Source organism: Dermochelys coriacea, chromosome 17 (genome assembly GCF_009764565.3).
Source record: "Dermochelys coriacea isolate rDerCor1 chromosome 17, rDerCor1.pri.v4, whole genome shotgun sequence".
Lineage (NCBI taxonomy): Eukaryota > Metazoa > Chordata > Testudines > Dermochelyidae > Dermochelys > Dermochelys coriacea.
The window spans coordinates 5,158,166-5,182,567 of NC_050084.1; the positions used below are offsets into that span (position 1 = coordinate 5,158,166).

General features: G+C 39.3%; 1 protein-coding gene across 3 annotated transcripts in view; it reads left to right on the plus strand.

Annotated features, from left to right (window-relative positions):
• GDPD1 (glycerophosphodiester phosphodiesterase domain containing 1) overlaps window positions 1-5,544 on the plus strand; it is a 36,126-nt gene extending 30,582 nt beyond the window's left edge. Inside the window, exons 8-11 of one of the 3 annotated variants that reach the window (XM_043499656.1) lie at window positions 31-90; window positions 1,158-1,209; window positions 2,360-2,524; window positions 2,947-5,544. In XM_043499656.1, coding sequence (XP_043355591.1) covers window positions 31-90; window positions 1,158-1,209; window positions 2,360-2,482 — 235 coding nt within the window. In that variant the 3' untranslated portion in view covers window positions 2,483-2,524; window positions 2,947-5,544. Of the gene's footprint in view, window positions 1-30; window positions 91-1,157; window positions 1,210-2,359 lie in introns of all 3 variants that reach the window. The other 2 variants (XM_038376131.2, XM_043499657.1) reach the window with 2 other exon arrangements.
• The last annotated feature ends 18,858 nt before the right edge of the window (window positions 5,545-24,402 follow it).

Sequence of the window (24,402 nt, forward strand, 5' to 3'; positions counted from 1 at the left end):
GTAAATTTAAGATCCTTTTTCTTTTCTTAGGCTGAAAGAACCAGAGAAGATGACGAGAAGCCAAAAATTTGTTATCTGGCTTGCTGATGTGTAAGACTTTAATATTTTCCTGGCACACTTCATTTTCTATATACATTGTGATTATTGCCTCAAGTGACTAGGACAGAGTTACTATTATGAAATTAACCATATTTTGTATATTGTCAAATTTTGGTATTTTGCATGTTTGAGGCAGTGCCAGTATTCATCTCCTGCAGCACATGGGGAATATCTTTTTTAGGTTTATACAGTGAAATATGCATGAAGGAGCACCGCCACTTGGCAGATTCTTATCTCACTTATACCCATAAGATAATCCTGAATTACTCTATTTACTTTAGTGGAGTTACTCTCAATTTACATGGGTGTGAGTGGGTTCAAAATCTGGCCTCTTACTTCATGTGGCCATTTCATGGTATCCACAAGATATCCTATACAGCTTTGCTGGACCTTAAAAGATAAGTGTTAAATGTGTGTCTTCTGCAGGGTCACTAAATCCAAAAGTTGCAGGAGTTGGACTTGATCTAATAAGTCTTTTTTGTCTCTCACTTCTTCTGTAACCCAAATAAAGATTTCTGATAGGCAATCTGGTCACTTCAGAAAAGTTTCATGTTTATTAGCATCAAGGATGAAGTTCTTCTTGAGGCTAAAGAGGGTTATTCTATGGGTATAAATCAGATAAGAATCCTGCCTAGTGGTGGTGCTCCTTAATTCATATTTCACTGACATTGATGTAGAGTGGTGCTTCTCCTTAATTCATATTTCATTGACATTGATGTAGAGTGGTGCTGCTATAAAGGAAAAACAGATCCTTTTTTAAAAAGAGGACGCCTACCTGGATTTGAGCTTGTTTGTGGAGAGAAGAGTTAATGAATCACAAAAATACACTGCTAATGCAAATAGTTTGGAATGCTGTTTTCTGTGTTTCCTAGCTGTAGCTAGGCTGGAAGTTTTCATTACTTGGGCTTTTAAGCAGAGTTCCTCATTGCCGGGCCATGAAACTGTGTGAAATGGAGCAGTTGCCACAGAACATACAGATGTTGAGAATTTTCCATGGTCTAAGATGCCTAACATGCTTTGGATCCTGTAAAAATAATAGTTTTTTATCTCTGCTGTAGATTGTTAATGAGGAAAGCATTGTTTGATCACCTCACTGCTCGAGGCATTCAGGTACGGTGTGATAAAACTAGAAGTCAAGCTGGTTTATAGTTACATAATATTTTGTTAATATTCTTAAAAGTTTGACTCCTTCTTCCCACTACCACTCCCCTTTTAAAATTAGACCTGAAGATAGGAACTGAAGGCAGTTAGAATTTATATCAGCCATATCTTCCTAATAACTGCAGGGGTTCTTGGTGTGTACAGTTTTAATGTAGGCATCATCTTTATTCCAATCCTTACGGTATTTATAAAAGTTGCAGTGGATTAAGTGAAGCCTTGCATCTGATTACTAATTAATATTTGTAGTTTACTTTTCTCTGTCTACTTGTTTGACGTTTTAATATGAAAAGGCTTTTAACAGATTTCCAGATGAAATGACATTCTAATAAGGCTCCATGCAGGGAGTGGAGGTGGGGGAAGATACTCTTGCCCCCAAAGTATTTATTTAAAGGGACTTTATCAAAATAAAAGCATTTTAAATAAATTCCTTACCTTTGTTACTAATAACACTAGAGATTATCCAAATTGAACAGATTTTTAAAATCTAACTAGTTTTTCACCACTGATGTGCACTTTTTGTACCTTGTTTATCACAAGCAGTCAAGATAGGTTATAAAATACTATTCTGTTCATAGTCAGGTTTATAGGTTTCACATTCAATTCTATAGTTGCTTTCTGTTACTCAGACACTAACACATGCACTTTAAAGAAATATTTAGATGCTTGGGAAAAGCTCTTTTAACTGAAAACTCTTTTTTGATTTTATTAAAACATTTCTTTTCATATTTGATTTTTTTTAAACCTCTACAAAACTTGTTAAACAACTTGTCCCTTATTAGCTTTGCATTAGCTAATACTAGTTTTACTAATTGGGAATGTCTGAACAGAGACACTCACAGTCTTCTATAGACAGTTAGAGGTTGAAGTTTGTATCATTTGTCATTAGAGAACTTATTTTCCTAGATTTGCAGTCAGGTACCTGTTTTATGTATGATGTTGATGTCATGATGATGTGAGCATCTTAGATATACCTGGCTTTCCCTTTCACTAATATGAAACTATTTAGATAATAATTTTCCTTATTTAATTTTTGTGTACATTTTCTTTTAATTTTGATGGCTTCCTAGATGATCTGTCCATTCTATACTTTTGTCTTTAGGTGTATATTTGGGTACTGAATGAAGAACAAGAATATAAGAGAGCATTTGATTTGGGAGCAACTGGAGTGATGACAGACTATCCAACAAAGCTTAAGGAGTTTTTACACAATTATTCAGCATAAAGGGGAAAAAAAAATCAAGCAAGATCTTACAAAGTGGACAGAGTGAGCCAAGGATTTCATTCCTTCATCAGTTTTTTTTTTTTAGCACTACACAGATAAATCACTTGCCCAATGGTGAAAAGTGTAATCAGCTGGGCTATATTACCTCACTCTTAAATCATTACATGATGTAGAGATTGTATACAGTTCTATTTATTTAATATTTTAATACCATAGTTTACATTTGTAAATAGATTGTTTAGCAAGAGTACACCATACTGATGGTGATGTATAGAAAGAAGGCTGTGGATAAGGGTACTTGTAAATAATATGCAGTATTTTACCTATTACAAGTTCCCATGCCCAGACATCAAGAAATAGCATTTGGAAACTATTCCTGTCAAATGCTATTGGGTAGAGATTAATAGCTGGCACTGTGTCATTGTATTTACATCTCATTGATTGAACTGGCTGTTGATTTCCAGGTAATCTACATTGAGGAAAAGAAACTAGCACATACGAAAAGTAAGAAGTTAGATCTGTGGATATCTGGACAGATTATCCTGCAAAGTGTAGTCAGTAAAGGTAGTAACTTACAGTAATGTATTTTGACTAAAACTAAATCCTTAAACCAACATAGGTTTACTTAATTGCTTTTATTAATGAGAATGTTGGGGTTAGTCTCTGGCTGTAATTTGGACCCCTTTTTGGTGTAATAATATCCAGTTTAGTCAATAAATCATAGTACAGTATTTTTAGAATCTAGCCCTGCCTTCTGGAATTATCATATTGTTATGCTACTCTTTTTTTTCTTTTCTTTTTTTTAATTATTATTGACAAGGACTGATTTTTTTTTTGTCTAAATCTGAATTTATAAACCAATTTTACTGCTATAAAATTGAAAAAGGTAGTTGTTTCCAGACTTGTATTATAAATTGCATATATTTTTATATTTGTATATCGTCATTAATTAGTTTAGGTTAAACTTGAAAGGTGCTAAAGATGAAAAATCCACAAAAGGATTCATTTCTCAGTTTTCTTTCAGATATTTTTTTAATAATCTTTACCACAATCAGACCCCTGTAGTTCTGGCTTGAGGTACAGTAGGGCTAATCTGGAATGAGTAACAGAGCAAGTGTAGCTCACTTGGTAGATAATGTCCACAATGCTATTTGGGCAATTCATTAGCCAATTTTCCAGAAAAGGAGGGTTGCATTTACCATTGACTGAGGAAAACAGAATTCAGTACTGTTTAAAATCTTTACAAAAGGAAAATAAATGTTTTTAGTTTCCCCCCCCCACCCCCCTCGTAGTTCCAAAGGGATTTGGAGATATTTTTAAAACTGAATTCTGGCATTCTGTTGATGCCTAATGTGAGCCAAGGGCCTCTTGGGGAGTAATATTGATAGCAGAGGAATTCTGGGATACGTTAATCTCACTCTCTGCACCAATTTTGTTGAATATATCTGCATAAAGGCTTAGCACAGAAATTAATTGCTTGACTGAGATGTTAACACACAATCTCCATTGGGTTGATGGATTGGAAATCATATTTAATGTGAGGAACCAAAGATGAGACCTTTGGGAACAATGAAGAAAACTGCCATTAAAATAATTCACCAAGACAAATATACGTTTAATGTTAATTATGAACCACTGGATCAGTACTTGTTGTGTAAAAGTCCCTTAAACAGATTTACTTAATTATCCTGCCTCTTCAAAAACAAAACAACCCTCCACTGCCACCACTTTGCAATACATATCTTGACAATCAGAGTGGCAGTGGTTTGTATTAGCTCTATCTCATTAAGGGAATTTTTTTTCCTAACCAAAAATAATAAATTCAATATGCATGAAATTTAGACATGCACACCGATGAAGTAATATTATTAAGAAAAGCCAGGAAATCCAGAGTATCGAGGGAAGAAGGTTGCCCTAGAAATGCACACTCTCTCTTCCCGTTATCACCAGCAGGAGTTGCATGTGCATGTCAAATAAAGAATGGAGCTGGTGATTTCTTCTTGTGTGTTTTGGCATTACTACTTTAACACTGTTGTTTTCATGTATTTTTGGATGATGTGGTCTGTATGTATGGAATGAGCTGAAAAAGGCTCAGTAACTTAGTCATTAGACATGACAGGAACTAAACTACAATAATATCTGCTCCTGATCTCTTTTGAGGGACTTCAGCTTTGAGAATGTGACCTCACTCAATAATAAAACCTAATCAGATGTAGGAATAATATACTTACAAATATTTTAATTAAGGAATGACTTAAAATAAGAATTTTCTCTCTGCCTCCTTAAACTTTTAAAGGATATCTTGATTCCCTCATTAGCCTCCCACCCTACATCTTGTGCCCCAGAGAAGCAATCCTGCAGCCTGTTAGCTGTTCTAGGGCACAAGCAGGCCTGCTTTCTAAAGTAAAGCGTTTGAATGTTAAGCTTGTCTGGATGGATGAACATTCACAGGTGCACTATAATCACCCCGTGTAACAGCTACTAAATGTCATCTGTATTTTGAGGAATATTTTCCCTGAGTAGATTATATGGAAGAAACCTCTTCTGAAGAAGTTTTAAGTGAACCCACATTAGGGATTTTGGCAAATATGTAGCTAGGTTTAAATAGATGTAGATCTAATTTTGTTTTAATACAATCAGTGTTCTGGCATCTCAGTAAAAGAACAAAATAGAAGTAATGTTCTAACAATTAAGATGAAAAATATGCATTTTCAGTAACTTGTTATATGCTAAGCTTCTCGATCTTTGTCCAGACCTCTTAAGCTTCAACCAGATAATTGCATGTAGCCAGTATAGTTACTAGCTGTCTTGCTTTTTAGCAGAAATGGAGAGCTGTAGAATACTGTTTTATTGCATATGGGAAATGAGCAACACTCCCCCTCCTTCTTCTGAGCCTATGCACCTGCTGCCTGCTACAGTTTAATTTCTGGCCAGGCCTGTATTCACAGGAAAGTTGCCCCATCATTATTTTGCTAGATCAGTCCAGTGTTTGGACCTGAATGATGTATTTTTCCTTCTCTGGATGCATTGCTTCCATGTTTCAAACATGCATGCTGTATTTTTTTAAAAAAAAAAAACCAGTTGTTGGAGAATAATGACATTTATCACCTTCACTTTAAAGCCAAAAGTTGTTTGAAATTGGGGAAAGCTCTAAGCTTTGTAAATATAGCATTCATGGCTTTTAGACTTCTCAGCTATTTTTTCATACCAGGAGACTCAGATTTCCCACATCCCAACATGGATGAACAGTTCTGCTTTATTATTCTATATGGAATTCAGAAGTGTCTTAATTAAAGTGAAATGATAGGAAATTTCATTTGTTAACAAAATGTAGGTTCTATCATTTCAGGTCATCTTCAGCACTCTTGTGACAATGGAGTTCTTTTCAGGGGCTCAGAACGCACTATGACCACTAAACTTCCCACATTTGAATGCCACTTGTGAATGCAATGTTTGTAAATGGTCTGTGTCTTGATAATCCATAAATCTGTTGTTGGGTATCTGAAAGTTGTTGGAGATGAGGATTAATGGAGGTCAGTTCTGGAAAATATATGTAATTCATTCACTTCCACTTCCCTCTGCTAAGAGCCAAAGTTTGATTACCCTTAGCACACAGAGGACACCAGAAGACATTGGCTGAATGAGATTTTGAACTGCTGTTGCACAGTACTTGTAAGGCTGTGATATCCTGTTTATGGATATACCAAATCAGTAACTGATCTAGCTAACTATAGAAGAATACAGGAATGTTTGTTCTATTAAAACATTGTTTTGAATACCCCGGAAATCAGTGTAGCGGTTTAAATGCCAGATTCTTGTACAGAAGAACATGTGGTCAAGCCTTGCACTGTTGTCCAAGAGAATGTGCTGCATATCCGTCCCTCTATCAAGGTAGAGAGAGGGAATATTTTCAGGTACTTGTCATTCTAAACATTTGTTCAGTGGATTCTCTTTCTTCTGACAGGGGTATCTTATGTATGAGGGATGTGGTAAAATACTCCATGCACTTTTAATTTTAAAACATTGTCACATGCTTCTCCTGCTGCTGGTGCAGAACTATGAAGCAATGTCTTTAGTTCTTTTTAAAGATAGGTTAAGACTTATGAAATGACACATTAAAACATGTTTGCTCAAAAAGATCTAATCTGAATAATCATTCATTTTAATTTCCTTGCCTTTAATAAAGACTGATTTCTGGGATCATGTTACTATACTCTTGAAATGCAATGAACATTAGTGATCTAGTGCTGCTCCTTGTCTGTTGGAGGGTTGTTCAGATTGGGAGAGGATTCCTGTTGTGAACTTCGAAGAAATCCGTGGGGAAACTGCATCGGTTCATTTGTATAGCGGTGATAGGTCTTGGAATAGGTCCAGCAATGCACTGTGTGCTCCTAATTGAAGGACCTGGGTTTAACATATTCTCTGAAGTGGCCACTGCATGCTTGCATTTAGACAGATGAAGATGCAGTATAGCAGATCACTGATGCTAACCAAACTGGGGAAAGTCCATCTACAGATACTGAACGTGGCTGAGTAGTAATGTTTCACCCACTAAGCGCTGCCTTATATGCTCATCTCATTGCCTGTGTGTGTTCTCTTGGGACTGACTGTGTTTGACAGTGACTTCAAAACTCTGCTTCAGAATCAAGTAAGAGGTGATTCATGAATGTTTAAAGAAGGCTCTTCTGCAGAAGAGGCAGCAGATGCTCCTAAAATGACAGACTGGTTTGAATCTTGGTTATTTAAAATTCTTCAGACATATATTGGCAGAAGGAGAGAGATGAATCTACAAATATGTAATAAACTCTTAAAATGTTACCACAGATATTGAACTTAATGTAGATGGGGTTGTGTGAAAGTGTTAAGGCAAGAGAGGCCAAGTGTGAAGATCCCTAGCATCTAACCACAAGTAGCAAACATTCCAAAACTTGAGTGCAAATATGGCCTAGTTGGAGTGCCTTTTTTTAATCATTATTTTTCCATGATGGAGAAACTGTTTGTGCGAGAATTCTCTCTGCTGGTCTTGAATTGTAATATTTGTTAGCACCATCCATCCAAGGATATTCAGCACCTTGCACAATTAGGGCTAAAACATGCACACTCCCTGACTCTAGGTTTGAAGAGTAGGGATTTAGAATTATCATTGTCTGCTACAGTGAAGGCTGCTGGCCTATTGCAGGAAGACATTAGATCAAAGTTTGAGTCTTCATCATAAACTCGTTCAGATTTTGTAACCACACAGAACTGGCACATGATTTGCAAGCAGAAAAAGTACCAAGGAAACAAACCATGTAACTGGGGAGGTGATAAGTTGAAAGTAGTGAGGGGATTTGGGGGAGGGGAGGGTATATTACAGAAGGGAAGTAGTGTGAAAACTATATTGGTCAGTTTTTAAGGTGGTCTTAATCTGGGAGCAGCAGCTTTGGTAAAACAGTGCTTAAAGTGTACTCCTCAGCAATAGAGCTAGATGTAGTAAATAAATTGCCAGGTCTGTGACCCTCTCCCCTCCCCCTGCCCCTTTAAGCACTGGTTTTGCTTTTGAGTATGTATCTAACAATTCAAGTGCAAGTTGGGATGTCATGAGGAATGCATCAGAGGTTACATAGAGTCTAAAATGTTCCTAGTCTGTCCATCTCAAATTGGCCAAGTATAGCTTCTCTGACCTCCACTGTGCTTCAGGTATACATGGAAGCAAACAAATGGATTCAGGACATGTTGCAGAGGAACATAAGAATAGTCATATTAGCTTAGACCTATGGTCCACCTGTTTGGTATTCTGTCTCCAACAGCAGCCATATCAAATTGAGTTAGGCATCAAGAGGCATTGGCATTTCCATTTGCCAAACTAGATTATGCCCTTTCATATAGAAGACCTCCCCCACATGCTAACTCAAACTATTCTGATGTGTGCAAGCATTGTGCTGTAGTGTTGCACTATGTTTAAGGTAGGTAAAACTGTTGTTTGGAATGTCATTGAGCAAGAGGAATAAAAGTGATAGTCTGAGACAATCACTGCCCTGGATAAGAATCTAACCTGTTAACCCAGTGGAATATGCCTGGCAAGGAACTATTTATCCAAGAAACTGAAATACATGCAGTATTAACTGTGGATTAAGCATTTTAATGTTAACCATAGTGGTAGTGCATATTAAGTGGTCTTAGTAAATGGCTACATCTGTGAACATATTGGACCTGAATCTGAGATGCACTAGGCAACTCCCATTTAAGTTTGGCTGGTGCTCAGCACTTAAGCGTGAGACCTATTGTTTGTATAATAGCCCCTTAAAAGCTCTTAGTAAATACATTGTTGTAGAAATTATGGGTTTTAGTTTTTAAACTACAGTAACACACTAATTTGCCTCCCTAATGGCTATAAGAAGTATTATTTGTTCCTTTTTGTATAGAAATGTGTCACACTATGGCTGGTGATTGAACTGGAGTGGTGATTGATCTGGAGCAGTGATTGATAGGTTTATCAGAAATAGGCCATAATTAAGGTCACACATTTGTAAAGTGGCATGCAGTAATATAATAGGTCAGGCTTTCAAAACAGCAACAGGATGATCTCATGTGTCATGGCTGTTTGAGCATCTGCTCGGACCTATTTATATATATTAGGCTCATTAATATAAATCATAGAAAGTAGCGGTTTTGCAGATGTGGAGGATTTTGTATGCAACCTTCTAGGGAAAAAATGCAGTTTTCCGATCCTCTATGCACATAAACTACTGTCTCTGAGGATTTGGGTCCAACAGGCTGAAAACTAGAGCAGCTATTTGTAAAAGTGACATGACTGCCTTTAAAAAAAAAAATTGGTTTCTTCTTAACTTTCTTCATTTACCATTTTCCATTTGACTTGCACTTAAATGAGAAGTTGAAGGTAACTTGATAGTTTGAAACATGATCTTACAATGTAGCTTCTGTAAACTGCTTTTAATATATCCTCTGCAGAGATGCCTTTTTGTAACCTCTTTAGGATACTTGGTCCATTGCAACAGATTTCCCCACAGGTGATGAATACTTCTCCTCACTCTAGTAATAAAGAACTGTCCCAAAATTATGATAAACAATGTATTGATACTCTCAAAGATCTGCTCTTAAAGTGTGAACCTACCAAGTAATTGAAATGATGCTCCTGATGACAGCTAACCAATTTGCAGGCATAATTTAAATAAAGAGATTCTATATATTTTGAGCATAGCTCTAAATTTGACTGAAGAAGGTCTTCATTGGAGCATGCTTATGACTATGCACTTTTACGCGCATAGGGCAGCAGGTTGATAGTTCTATAGGCCTGGAGCATCACAATTCCACCTGTTCTGCAGGCTGAAATCCTTTGAATAACACTTGAGCTGTGGATTTTAAATTTTAAATCTTTCACTTCAGGTGAAATCTTAAGTTCCAGGTCAGTATGGATGGCTATTTGAGGGATCAGAGCATTCAGAAGGTTTTATGTGGCAGGCTGATGGAAAGGGTATTTACCCACATGCTTTGGGGCAGCACTTTTTTTTTCAATTTGATTTCTTGCTGGAAAATCTAACTCTAAAATTGCTGGGGTAGGAGATACTGATGCAAGACATCTGGAGTGGAGGTGGAATGTATGGTCTTCCTAATATGGAAACCTTGAGGTTGAATTTACCATTTTAGAAGGGATAACAAATCCCAGATTTGTAACATAAACCTGCTCCTGAAAAGGCTAAAGAGTATTCTAAGATGTTTAGGGTATAGTGCACACTTCCTTTTGTGTAATGCAATACAGGTTAGCCTGCAGCTATTTTTTTGCATTACCACACTATTCCCTTCTGTCAGCACCACTGTTGATTACAACCTATGGTACATGAAAAACTTTTTGAAGCCATTTCAGATGAATGGTATTGAGTAATGGAAAATGTTATTACAAATGTATATTTGTGTGCTTAAAGGTAGCATTTACTAAGATAGATATTGTGCTGCAGGGTTATATCTGCTTATTTTCATGTAATGTCATGAGTTAATTTTTATAAAGTAATGATTGTGGTAGGCCAATAAACATATAGGCCATTTTTAAAGCAGGTTGGTGGTGTTTTTGTTTAAATTCCCATGGAAAAGATGATTGCTCAATCTCTGGCTAGCAGGAAAAGCTGTCTGACACTTTAATTTAGTAAAGTATAATTTCTTCTAAAAAGCTGGTTTTGGGGAATAGCCAAGTCAATAGAAAACTAAGCCATTTACTGCTGTTTGCTTGTATATTGAAATTTAAGAAGCTATAGTTTCTATGGTCCTATATTTAAAATATTTGCTCTGTTTTACTTTCCAGTTGAAGTAGTTCTTAAACTGCCAGGAAAAAGAGTGTCGGATGAAGTCTTACTAAAATATGAATAAAGTTTTCAGTTTTATACTGAGTTGTGATGCTTTCCATTCCCAAGAACACCTACTTACCGCTCCACTACTTGTGTTTGGGATAGAAGTATCTTAATTCCCAGGTATAAAGCTAATATAACTTCTCACATATGGCTTTCTTTGCTTCTGTATCAGTCAAATGTTCAGGGACACCAGACGCAGTGGTACTGGAGATATGATGTAAATAATTTGCAATAGGTTAATGTTCAAGGCTACTACAGATAAGCTGAAGCAATTAAATGGTTGCACGTAGCATTTTGTAATGAGCAACTTAAATCATTTAGTTACTTTTTACTCTATTATTATTTTACAGTACCCAAGAGTGTGCTGGATACCTGACAATAGAAAGCAAACTGATTCTTGACCTGAAGATCTTTCAGGTTAGTCTGGACAAAATAAAGGGCATTTAAAATAACAAGATACTGAGGAGTTGAGGGAGGAAGGACAGAGCAGCATCTGTAATATTTTATGTTGAACAAAGTCTAGTGCTGTAGTTGGTAAAGTGACCCTAACAATGGCACCTTCTTAAGGTATGTCTGCACTTTGAGTGGGACATGTAATTCCCAGCTTGAAGGAACATACTTGTGCTAGCTCTGATCAAGTTTGCATGCTAAAAATAGTGTAGCCACAAGGGCATGAGTCACAGGAGGTGCTAGCCCCCCCAAGTATGTACTCATCCAAGACACTAGGCACATACTTGGTTGTATTAAGCAGTGTTACTCTATTGATTTTGTCCTCTAAGGTCTTGTATATGTAACAAAATTGTACCAGTTTAATTAAATGATTTTAGAAACCAATTTAATTAAAATAGTCCAACCCCTGGTCTACTCAAGCTAAATGGATATGACACTCTTCCACTGAAATAAGTGTGTCAACACAAAGGGATTGCACTAATTGAACTACATTAATTTCTAAACAGATGTAGTTAAATTGGACAATAGTCTCATGTAGACAAGGAAGCCTCATAACCCTCCTTCGAGAGAGGTGCTCTCTTTTTGCAAATAGGAAAACTGAGACAAGAAAAGTTAAGCAACTGCCTAAAACCACACAGCAAACTGGTGTCAGAGCCAGAATTAATCCTTGGGGTTTCTGGCTTCCAGACACTGTGCTCAGTTCACTGCGCCACGTTGTTTTGAGACATGGTTCTCTATATAGTTGTGGAAAAGTGAACTGGTTTGTATTCTACAGAATGGAAAAGGTAGCAGGACAAAGTCTTCGAACAGCCTGCCCTCCCAAAAAAGTCAATACTCTTTGTTCTGTACTTGCAAATCAACCTGTTTACAAATCTTCAATGAAACATACTCTTTCACTGATCTTTAAGGAACTGGTTCTCAGAACCAGTTTAAGGCATCCGCATACTCAAGTGCTGATATGGTGAATGGCAAACAAGACTCTCCATTTCATCCTCCCCAGCAGGGTTCTGCAACATGGCTGTAGTCTGCTTTAAAAGCTGTATGCCGTACTATTGTGTACGCTTGGATTCTTTACAAAAGGAGTTAATATTATATTAAAAACAAATATGGGTATGGAATAAAATTTTGCATTGTATTAACATTCCAAGGGCCACAGAACTCTAGGTAAGTGGAGAATGAATTTGTACGTAGGCCACGTTTTAATGTTAACTATAGGTTACAAAATGCTTGATATTGTTAATACAACTTACTAAGATGGGGGAAAGGAGAAGGAGAATATAGCCCCTTAATTGGCCAGCAGTGTTCAAATTAAAAAAAAAAACTGATAGATGAAAAAATCTTGCAATTTTTTTTTAAATGTGGGAAGACAGAGACTAATGTTTCAAAGAGGGATAATTAGCCATCCTAGGGGCCCCTCATAATAAAGTAGGAAATTGCCTATTGCCTACCAGCCCAAGACATGACACTGACATCTGACAAAAGGTGGTTGATACATGAGCATAGATGAGGTTTGATCAACAGACACCTCTAATAGAACAGGGGCCTACACTATAGAGGGCTTTAACAACCAGCAAATGATGGTGTAACATCAACCCACCACTTTATTGACAGAAAAGAGCAAAAGGCAGGTATGCAATCTCAGTTGCTCAAATCCGTTAGCAAATATACTGCATTCCAAACAAGTGAATGGTTGAGAAGTCCTGTAAAGAGGGAATTACAATGACCCAGCTTTGTGGTCCCAAGAGGATGTTTTACTGCTACAAGGTCCCCAAAGATCACGAAGGGAGCAATTTGTGTGAATTGTTCACCTGAAAAAATGTATGAACAACCTCCAACATTTTTACCTCTAGCGCAATTGAAACTCTATAGTGATAAGCAGTCATCTTTTTTTTTACTAGAAACTCCACGCTGGGTGAACTTTAGCCACTAAATGCATTAATGGGTGGGAAGGAGACAGACTATAAGTAACTAAATCATATTCCATTGACTTGACTCACATACAATCCCTTCTTTAAGAGGCTGTACATCTAATTTGTAGTCATGTAGGCTCAATATTTGTGTTACTTTTCTGTACATCCAAAGGCAGCAAACTGCAGATGGAAAATGTGTGCAGTACAATCAGCATTAACTGTTGCCCTGTCTGACCATTTTACAGATGGAGAAAGTGAGTGCCTTGCCCAGGGTGTTAGTGAGTCAGTAGCACAGCTGAACTTGAATATATATTATCTGAGTATTTTATAGTAAAATTATATTAAAATTACAATCCCAAATCACTGAGTGTAACAAATGTAATATTTAGGATTTTGGACCATTACTGTAGCATTATTTTTAAGGTAAAAGCGAGGAGTCCTAACTGCCAGCTCTAACCTTTGGACCCAGCTTCCTAGTTGATCCTGTAAGAAGAGCATGCTCTATTAGAAACAACACACCACACAACAGAACCACTAACCCAGGAACCTATCCTTGCAACAAAGCCCGTTGCCAACTCTGTCCACATATCTATTCAGGGGATACCATCATAGGGCCTAATCACATCAGCCACACCATCAGAGGCTCGTTCACCTGTGCATCTACCAATGTGATATATGCCATCATGTGCCAGCAATGCCCCTCTGCCATGTACATTGGCCAAACTGGACAGTCTCTACGTAAAAGAATGAATGGACACAAATCAGACGTCAAGAATTATAACATTCAAAAACCAGTTGGAGAACACTTCAATCTCTCTGGTCACTCGATCACAGACCTAAGAGTGGCTATACTTCAACAAAAAAGCTTCAAAAACAGACTCCAACGAGAGACTGCTGAATTGGAATTAATTTGCAAACTGGATACAATTAACTTAGGCTTGAATAGAGACTGGGAATGGATGAGTCATTACACAAAGTAAAACTATTTCCCCATGGTATTTCTCCCTCCCACCCCACCCCCCACTGTTCCTCTGATATTCTTGTTAACTGCTGGAATTAGCCTACCTGCTTGTCACCATGAAAGGTTTTCCTCCTTCCCCCCCCTGCTGTTGGTGATGGCTTATCTTAAGTGATCACTCTCCTTACAGTGTGTATGATAAACCCATTGTTTCATGTTCTCTGTGTGTGTGTATATAAATCTCTCCTCTGTTTTTTCCACCAAATGCATCCGATGAAGTGAGCTGTAGCTCACGAAAGCTTATGCTCTAATAAATTTGTTAGTCTCTAAGGTGCCACAAGTACTCCTTTTCTTTTTGCAAATACAGACTAACACGGCTGCTACTCTGAAACCTATTAGAAACATCGTAAGTTAATTTAAATACATTTATCTCCAATATGTAAACTTAAACACCTCAGTAATTTATTTTACATTTTTAAAAAGCTGGTACACTGGCGCATTTGATTGCCTGTATGTGAATAATTTTTCTGAACTGCTTTAGGGCTGATATACAAACAGGTTTTTTGTACCACTGTAGATTTTGTTTCACTGATGCAACCAAAATAGATCTGGCTACATTGGTGAGCACCCCTAATATAAATGCACTTAAACTATTTTAACTTAATTTGGTAATTTTACTGAGTTAAACTACATCAGTGTAAACTCTTATTAAACCTGTCTAAGGCCTTGTCTACACTACGAAATTACGTAGAATTTATAGAAGTCGTTTTTGTAGAAAGCGTTTTTGTAGAAAGCGTTTTTGTACAGTCGATTGTGTGTGTCCCCACATACATGCTCTAAGTGCATGTAGTCAGCGGAGTGTGTCCACAGTACTGAGGCAACTGTCGACTTCCGGAGCGTTGCACTGTGGGTAGCTATTCCACAGTTCCCGCAGTCTCTGCCGCCCATTGAATTCTGGGTAGAAATCCCAGTGCCAAACATTGTTGCGGGTGGTTCTGGGTACATATCGTCAGGCCGCTCTTCCCTCCCTCCCTCCCTCCATGAAAGCAACGGCAGACAATCGTTTTGCGCCATTTTTCTTGAGTTACCTGTGCAGACGCCATACCACAGCAAGCATGGAGCCCACTCAGCTAATGATCACTATATGTCTCCTGGGTGCTGGCAGACATGGTACTGCATTGCTCCACAGGAGCAGTTTATTGCCTTTTGGCAGCAGACAGTGCAGTATGACTGGCAGCCATTGCTGACATAGTCCAGGGTGCTCTTTTAACCTACCTCGATGAGGTCAGTGGCGCCTGGGCAAACATGAGAGTGACTTAGCCAGGTCATTTCCCTTTTAAGTTTCGTCTCATGGCGATTCAGTCCTACCAGCAGTGCACTGTCTTTTAATCTGCAGCCAGCAAAAGACGATGGCCAGCAGTCATACTGTACCATCTTCTGCCGAGCACCCAGGAGATGACAATGGCTAGCGGTCGTACTGCACAGTCTGCTGCCAGCAAGATGTATAAAGATAGATGAAGTGGCTCAAAACAAGAAATAGACCAGATTTGTTTTGTGTTCATTTTCTCCTCCCTCCCTCCGTGAAATCAATGGCCTGCTAAACCTAGTTTTGAGTTCTATCCTTGAGGGGGCCATTCAGTTTATCGCAAAGCCCACTCCCTTTCTTGATTTTAATTCCCTGTAAGCCAACCCTGTGAGCCATGTTGTCAGTCGCCCCTCCCTCCGCCAGAACAATGGGAAACAATCGTTTTGCGCCCTTTTCCCTGGATTGCCCGAGCAGGAGCAGACGCCATAGCACAGCAAGCATGGAGCCCGTTCAGCTCATCACAGCAGTTATGACCATTGTAAACACCTCACGCATTATTGTGCAGTGTATGCAGAACCAGCACTTGAAAAACCAGGCGAGGAGGCAACAGCAGTGCAGTGATGAGGACATGAACACGCTTTTCTCTAAAACTGCGTTCCCCCACAATTTGGAGATCATGGTGTTAATGGGGCAGGCTCATGCCGTGGAACGTCGATTCTGGGCCCGGGAAACAAGTACAGAGTGGTGGGACCGCATAGTGTGGCAGGTCTGGGATGATTCCCAGTGGCTCCGAAACTTTCGCATGCGTAAGGGCACTTTCATGGAACTTTGTGACTTGCTTTCCCTTGCCCTGAAGCACAAGAATACCAAGATGAGAGCAGCCTTCACAGTTGAGAAGCGAGTGGCAATAGCCCTGTGGAAGCTTGCAACGCCAGACAGCTACTGGTCAGTTGGGAATCAATTTGGAGTGGGCAAATCTACTGTGGGGGTTGCTGTGATGCAAGTAGCCAACGCAATCATTGAGCTGCTGCTATCAAAGGTAGTGACTCTGGGAAATGTGCAGGTCATACTAGATGGCTTTGCTGCAATGGGATTCCCTAACTGTGGTGGGGCTATAGACGGAACATATAATCCTATCTTGGGACCGGACCACCAGGGCAGCCAGTACATAAACCGGGAAAGGTTCATGATGCTCGCGTCTTCAGGAATTCTGGTCTGTTTAAATGGCTGCAGGAAGGGATTTACTTCCCAGACCAGAAAATAACTGTTGGGGATGTTGAAATGCCTATAGTTATCCTTGGGGACACAGCCTACCCCTTAATGCCCTGGCTCATGAGGCACCCTGGACAGTAGCCAAGAGCTGTTCAACTATAGGCTGAGCAAGTGCAGACTGGTGGTAGAGTGTGCATTTGGATGTTTAAAGGGTCAAAGGCGCAGTTTACTGACTCGCTCAGACCTCAGTGAAACCAATATTCCCATTGTTCTTGCTGCTTGTTGTGTGCTCCACAATCTGTGAGAGTAAGGGGGAGACATTTATGGCGGGGTGGGAGGTTGATGCAAATCGCTTGGCCGCTGAATATGCGCAGCCAGACATCAGGGCAGTTAGAAGAGCACAGGAGGGCGCGGTGCGCATCAGAGAAGCTTTGAAAACCAGTTTCATGACTGGCCAGGATACTGTGTGACACTTCTGTTTGTTTCTCTTTGATGAAAACCTGCCCCCCTGGTTGACTCTAATTCACCTGCCCTCCCACCTTTGATCACAGCTTGTTTGCAAAGGAAATAAAGTCACTATCATTTAAAAACATGTATTCTTTACTAATTGATTATAAAAATAGGGAGATAACTCACAAGGTAGCCCAGGTGGGGTGTGGGAGGAGGAAAGGAAAAGGCCACTTTAAAACTTGTTGAATGCCAGCCTTCTGTTGCTTGAGCTGTCCACTGGGGTGGAGTGCTTGAGTGCCTGGAGCCTCCCCTTCTCCCCTCCTCCCCCCCACCCCCGTGTTCTTGGGCGTCTGGGTGAAGAGGCAATTGAACTTGGGGAGAACGGAGAGTGGTTAAGCAGGGGCTGTAGCGGCAGTCTGTGATCCCGCTGCTGTTCATGAACCTCCAGCAGACTCCGGAGCATGTCAGTTTGATCCTGCAGTAGCCCCAGCATTTCCTCATGCCTCCTCTGATCTTCCTGCTGCTACCTCTCCTCACGTTCATCGGCCACCATCCTGTACTCTGCTGTTGTGTCCTTCCACACAGCTCTGTCAGTGCCGGATAACTGCATGAGCTCAGAGAACATTTCTTCGCGTGTGTATTTTTTTCGCTACCTTATCTGAGATAGCCTTTGGGACGGAGGAGGTAGGCTTGAAACATTTGCAGCTGCTGGAGGGGAAAAAAGGGAGTGAAGTATTTAAAAAGATACATTTTACAGAACAATGGCTATACTCTTTCACGGTGAACACTACTATTCACATTACATAACACGTGATTTTGGTACAAGGTCGCATTTTGCATCTTGTATTGAGTGCCTGTGGCTTTGAAGTTAGAGATCACACACACAGGGCCGGGCAACAGAATTTGGCTTGCAGGCGGCCATGCTAAGCCATAGTCTTTCGGCTTCTGCAACCTTCATAATAGCAGCCCCCTCCTTTCCCATACCGAGCAAAGCCTGTTGAGTTGGCCATTTAGTGCTGTAGTTTTCCAGTTAACACGCAGCAGCAGAAACCAAACTAACCCCCTCCCCCTATTCAATTCTCTGGGATGATCGCTTTTCTCCCTCCCCCACCACCTGGCTGGTATCAGGGAAGATCCCTGCTCGCTAAATGCGAATGGCTCAGCGCCAATGCCCCCCTCCCACTGCGTGGCTAACTGCTAGGAGGATTTCTTTTCAGCCACAGGCAAACAGCCCAGTAGGAATGGGCACCTCTGAATGTCCGCTTAATCAAATTCCCCTATTTCAACAGGGTTACCATGAATGATATCACTCTCCTGAGGATAACAGAGAGATAAAGAATGGATGTTGCTTGAATGCCAGCAAACACCAGGACCATATGCTGCCAGGCTTTGTCATGCAATGATACCAGATTACTTGCTACTAGCATGGCGTGATAAAGTGTCCTACCATGGAGGACAGAATAAGGCTGCTCTCCCTAGAAACCTTCTACAAAGACTTTTAGAGTACCTCCAGGAGAGCTTCATGGAGATGTCCCTGGAAGATTTCTGCTCCGTCCCCAGGCACGTTAACAGATTTTTCCAGTAGCAGTTCTGGCCATGAATGCATCCCAAGTCCTCAGGGCTACTTAATCACTAAAAAATGCTTGCTTTTATAACATGTATTATATTTAAAAAGGTACACTCATCAGAAGTCCCTTCTCTGGCTTCGTTGGGTTGGGAGGGTATTTCAGTCAAGGTGATAAAAAGATCCTGGCTGTCAGGGAGAACGGTATGCTGTGTGCTCTCCCCAAGCTCGTCGTTGTCGTTCTCATCTTCCCCATCTGCAAAATCCTCAGCCATAGTGGAGAGTACTCCATCATTGGAGTTCACGGACAGAGGCTGGGGTAGTGGTGGCGGGCCCCCCCTAGAATTGCATGCAGCTCAGTGTAGAAGCGGCATGTCTGGGGCTCTGTCCTGGAGCGTCCGTTTGATTCTTTGGTTTTCTGATACGGTTGTCTGAGCTCCTTAAGTTTCACGTGGCGCTATGTTGCGTCCCTGATGTAGCCTCTGTCCCTCATGGCCTCTGAGATTTTTTGAAATGTTTTGGCATTTCGTCTTTTGGAACGTAGTTCTGATAGCATGGATTCCTCTCCCCATACAGCGATCAGATCCCGTACCTCCCGTTCTGTCCGTGCTGGAGCTCTTTATTGATTCTGGGACTGCATGGTCACCTGTGCTGATGAGCTTGCCTGGCCAAATAGGAAATGAGATTCAAAAGTTCCCGGGGCTTTTCCTGTACACCTGGCCAGTGCATTCGAGTTCAGAGCGCTGTCCAGAGCGGTCACAATGGTGCACCGTGGGATAGCTCCCAGAGGCCAATACCTTCGAATTGCGTCCACACTAACCCTAATTCGAAACGGCGATGTCGATTTCAGCGCTAATCCCCTCGTTGGGGAGGAGTACAGAAATCAGTTTTAAGAGCCCTTTATGTTGAAAAAATGGCTTCGTTGTGTGGTTGGGTGCAGGGTTAATTCGGATTTAACGCTGCTAAATCTGACACAAACTCGTAGTGTAGACCAGGCCTAAGTATATTTACATTAAGGTGTAACTAAACTCTTTAAATAGATTTAAGTGAAAGATGTAAGTTTTTTAATTTAGATAGCCACCAATATCCAAAAGTAAGGCTTATCAGTTTGTAGCCTAACTAAGCATCATCAGCCTGTACGATCTGCTAATAAGAGAAAAAACATGTCCTAACCAAACAGCTGCAGACTTCCCTGGCTTTATTCTCATCTTATTAAGATAAAGAAACTTGAGATCCATTGAAGGAATGGATTACTTTTAGACTACAACATGTTCCATCAAGAAATATATGAACGGCATTTTGATTAGATATAGCTTGAGTAATGCATGTCACTGCATTATACCAGAAATGCATTCTGGTAGCAGTCTGCCCACAAGTGGAGCCTGGGTTTTTATCTACATGTCCTTGCCCAACTTGCCACAAGAGGTCACTAGAGTCCTTTTATTGTTTTCATGCATCTTTAAGTATAGCTCCAGGCTTCCCCAGCATCTGAGCTGATTCTGGAGAGATGATACAGAAACTGCAATGCAGGGATAGAAGATGTTCCTCCAGGTTTCAGATCCTGAGCTCTATGCTTTGCCAACTTTCTATGGTCACTTAGGCTGGATGACGGTTTTAATGTGATTGACTGCAGTTCTTCTAGTTCTTAATTGTAAAAGGCAGAATACTGCTACACAAAATAAGAAGCAAAACACTTAAAGGGGAAACCATTGAGGTTCTTAGTATCAAATAATCAAATAATTTAAAACTTTTAGAAGAATGGGAAGTTATGTTGTGGAACCAAAAATGGTGATGCTATGACTGGGAAGAAGAAGGGGAGGGTGACTAAATCATTATTAACTTATAAAGCACCTTTCATTTGATTATCTTAATGTGATTTAAAAAGAGTGTGCCTTACAATGCCTCTGAGAAAGATGGTATCATCCATACTTTTTACAGATGAGAAAACTGAGGCCAAGGCCAGTTAAATGACTTGCCTCCATTGTCACATTACAAATCAGTTACAAATACAATCCAGGAGTCCTGAGAAACTGAGATGTTAAGCAATTCTCTAGGCAAAGTCCTCCAGAATTTAAATCTGCTTTTCATTCTAATACATCATTAAGAAATTCAGAAACAATAAGGTTTCCTACAATAATTTCCTTTTCCCTTCTCTCTGCAGCAACAGTGAAGTGGGAAAGATTATCCCCAGAATCTCCTTTGCTGACAACAAGGAAAGCTTTTTATTCTACATTGAAATTGACATTAGACACTGGCTATATCAATTTCAGATCCACTCAGAACAGAGAGGAAAAGAAAACTGATGTTTGCCACATTTTCAGGCTCCTAAGAGAGAATCTGCAAAGAATAGGTGCTCTCTCAACTGAAAGAGACACGGTCAGGTAGGTCGGACCCAAAATTTTGGTTTTCTTTAAAGAAAATAAATTTCCCACAACCTAATATCAGTGGGAATGTATTCATGACATTTAAAAATCAGTAAAAATGTTATTTTGCCTGGTTTCCAACCCAAACTTTGTAGTAGAGACCCAAGAATCTGAAAGTGACTAAAACAAAATGAACCTGACTGGTCAATTTTCATTGTCCAAGATGGGTGAAATTCCAAAAGTAAAACATCATTAATGATAAAAATTAAATGACATTTTACAAATTTTTTAGTTTTAATAATCACAGCTGGTGGTAGGTCACCCAGAGAAGCAATTTGTGTTTTGAATATATGGGGACCAGCTTTTCCTTGACTTTAAACCCTATGCATTAAACCCATTGATTTTCATGGCACTGTTCTGAATTCACACCAGTGTAACTCATATTAACCACTGTTCCAGCCCCACCCTTGTTACAACAGTGAGCTTTTCAATATACACTTTTCTTACTCTTTTTGCCCTATTGACAACCCATATTTTCTGATGAGCAGACTCCATAAATTCTGAATTGCAACTTGCTGACGCCTTAAATTAAAAAAAATCTAACATGAGGTCCTCCATTACAAACCAGCCTCTCTTAATGATATGTCCATTTAAATTCTCTTTGGCAATTTCAACTCTGGATGTTTTGTAATTATTCATTTAGGAGACATTGGTGATTTAAAATTCAGACAGATGCTCTTACTACTTCCTGCACATTAGTACTGGCTAACTCTGTTGTCACTTGTGGTACACTTAACACTAATCTGTTTACAGTAAATTGCACTGAAAGTCAGATATTTTGGTTTTTTGTCTCTTGCTGATAAATGTTAAGAAGTCAAAAATCACTTTTTTTTTTTTGGTTGCATGGTTGTATTTTTGTTGTTGTTGTTAAAGTCATCTTTTCCCCCAAAGAGAGTCACACTCACGGCAGACCAGCCACAGGCCTGCCTTGGGACCTAACATGACTATGTCCCTTTTAATCTGCAGTATGTGGTTTTGATGCAAGTGTGTCAGGAAAAGTCACTGTTAACTAGTGTAAGATTTGCATCTTTTTATTAATTTATTTGTTTAACAAACAGGATATTTAAATCATATTTTGTAGCAATAGCCACAACCTAGAGAAATGCCTTCTTGAGAAATTCATGTTACAGAATCCCTCTGTTAGCTAGCACAATAATCCTTCTACAATGGTGTTATTGCGGGGGGGGGGGGTTATATTTCACTGTTGTGAAATGAGACTGTCTGAGGACAACCCATGGTAACTTTAATAACTCTAACCAAGAGGAGTACAGTATGCAAAATAACTTCAGTTTATTTCCTTTATAGTTTCTGTTATTTAACCTGTATTATCCTCTGTGTAGCTAATTCATGGCATAAAGGATCATATATTTTAAGGCTAAGATCAGATGGTTGTTTCAATGCTACTGGGAGTCCAAGCCATGGAATCACCTGAAATATTTTTATGAACTGTCTAAGACAATAGCACAGAATATATTTGTAAAGTGATAAGCACTAAATTCAATAAAACCTAAAGAAAAATGCATTCCAATTTAATACATCTACTGTGTAACTTGATCCATTCGCTGTAGAAGAAAAGGGCTCATACTACACTGAGTCAGTGTTGTATGCAGTGCTGCATCTTCCTCTATCAGCATTCCAAAAGTGTCCTATCTATAAATTTTCTTTAACTGAAGTTGCATGAAAAATATGCGGTACAGGAAGCATTATTCTGATGGCACAACTTGTTTTTAAGTTATGGCTAGATCCTACTTTTTTAACTCATAACAGTGCTTTGTGTGGATTTTATTTAATTTTTGCCCTGGCACCTTTTTCTGGTTTAGACACTCATGTACTTCTATAACCCCTCCCTGCCAGGACATGCCACCTTGTGCTGTGATCTTGCAAGATCTCAAGCAAAAACAGATCGGGCCTGGTCAGTACTTGGAGCAAGATTGCCAAGGAACACCTTCAGGAAATGAGATTGGTGGTAAGTAGGAGCAATGTGCTACTAGAGATTGTCTTTCAGATTAAATGTAAACCCAAAATCCTGACTGTAGTTGGTAATTTACAATCCAGTAGCACTTTTCATAGAAGTTGAGTTGTTAACTGGTGTCCTTGCCAAACTTCACCTTAGATAAATATATTCTGTCTACCCAAATTCCCTCTGTAATTTGAAATGTCGTCCTTTCACTTCCTGCCTTAAATTATGTTGTTTTGCTATGTGGTTATTTAGGCAGCTGTTCCATTTAACCTCAGAGGTGAAGGTTAAAGTGAACTTGGTGTAAAGTACTTCTATAAATGTAAGATCATTATTACTGATGTTGACTAATTACTTCGGTATTTAAAAACTCAATATTGTATACTAGAAAGTGACTCTTTATAACCATCCATTGCTGTAATTCTTCAGGGTTTGACTGTAAATCCTTGGCAGAGCCCTGGATTTTCAAAAGTAATTAGTGATTCTGGGTGCCTCAATTTTGGGAGATCCAAATTAAGAGACCTTAAAGGGGACTGATTTTCAGAAAGTGCTGATTTCCTGCTTTCTGGAAAATCAGACCCCTTTTAAGTTGTTTCAAGTTGGACAGTAAAAAATTGTGGCAGACAAAATCCCTATTGAAATCCTGGCCATAATTTTTTGGGGATGGGTTTTTCAAAGGAGCCTGAGAGAGTTGGGTGCACAAATCCCATTGAAATTCAAGGGAAAACACTGAATACCACATCCTAGCCAGCATTGGTGTGTATATACTGTGTACCTATGCTGTCGTCTTCTGCATATACACAACATATTTAATCCTTTGTCACTGCTACCAGCTTTTGTTGCCAAAATATTATGGAGACGATGAACAATAGACAGTGTAGTTACTAAGGTACTCTGTAGTTATCCGTCTTTCCTGTAATAATACACTAACTCTTCGCTAGTCTTATCTGTAATAATACACAGGAAAGTGTCACCCCTTAAGTTTCCCAACCTTTAGTACTTTCAGAAAATAAATCTCATAAAATCTTTGGTGAGACCAGGCACCCAGGACTAGGGACTTGCTTCTCCAGCTTGGAAAGAGAAGCACTAGAGTAAAGAGGTCCCAAAAATGCAAGCAAGCTTCACATTGGATGTCAAGAGAGATTTTAATAGAAATTCAGGCATACATGGACTTTTTATAGAAATTAAAATGATCATACATTTAACATTTCACTGACTAGCATCATTTTGCAATGTAACTGCTACCCATATTATTCCTATTTAAGTTGAAAAGCTGGAGGAAACTTTCTAACCACAAGGGAGATTAGCTGGTGGAATAGTTTCTCCCAGGGAATTGCTGGATGCCTTA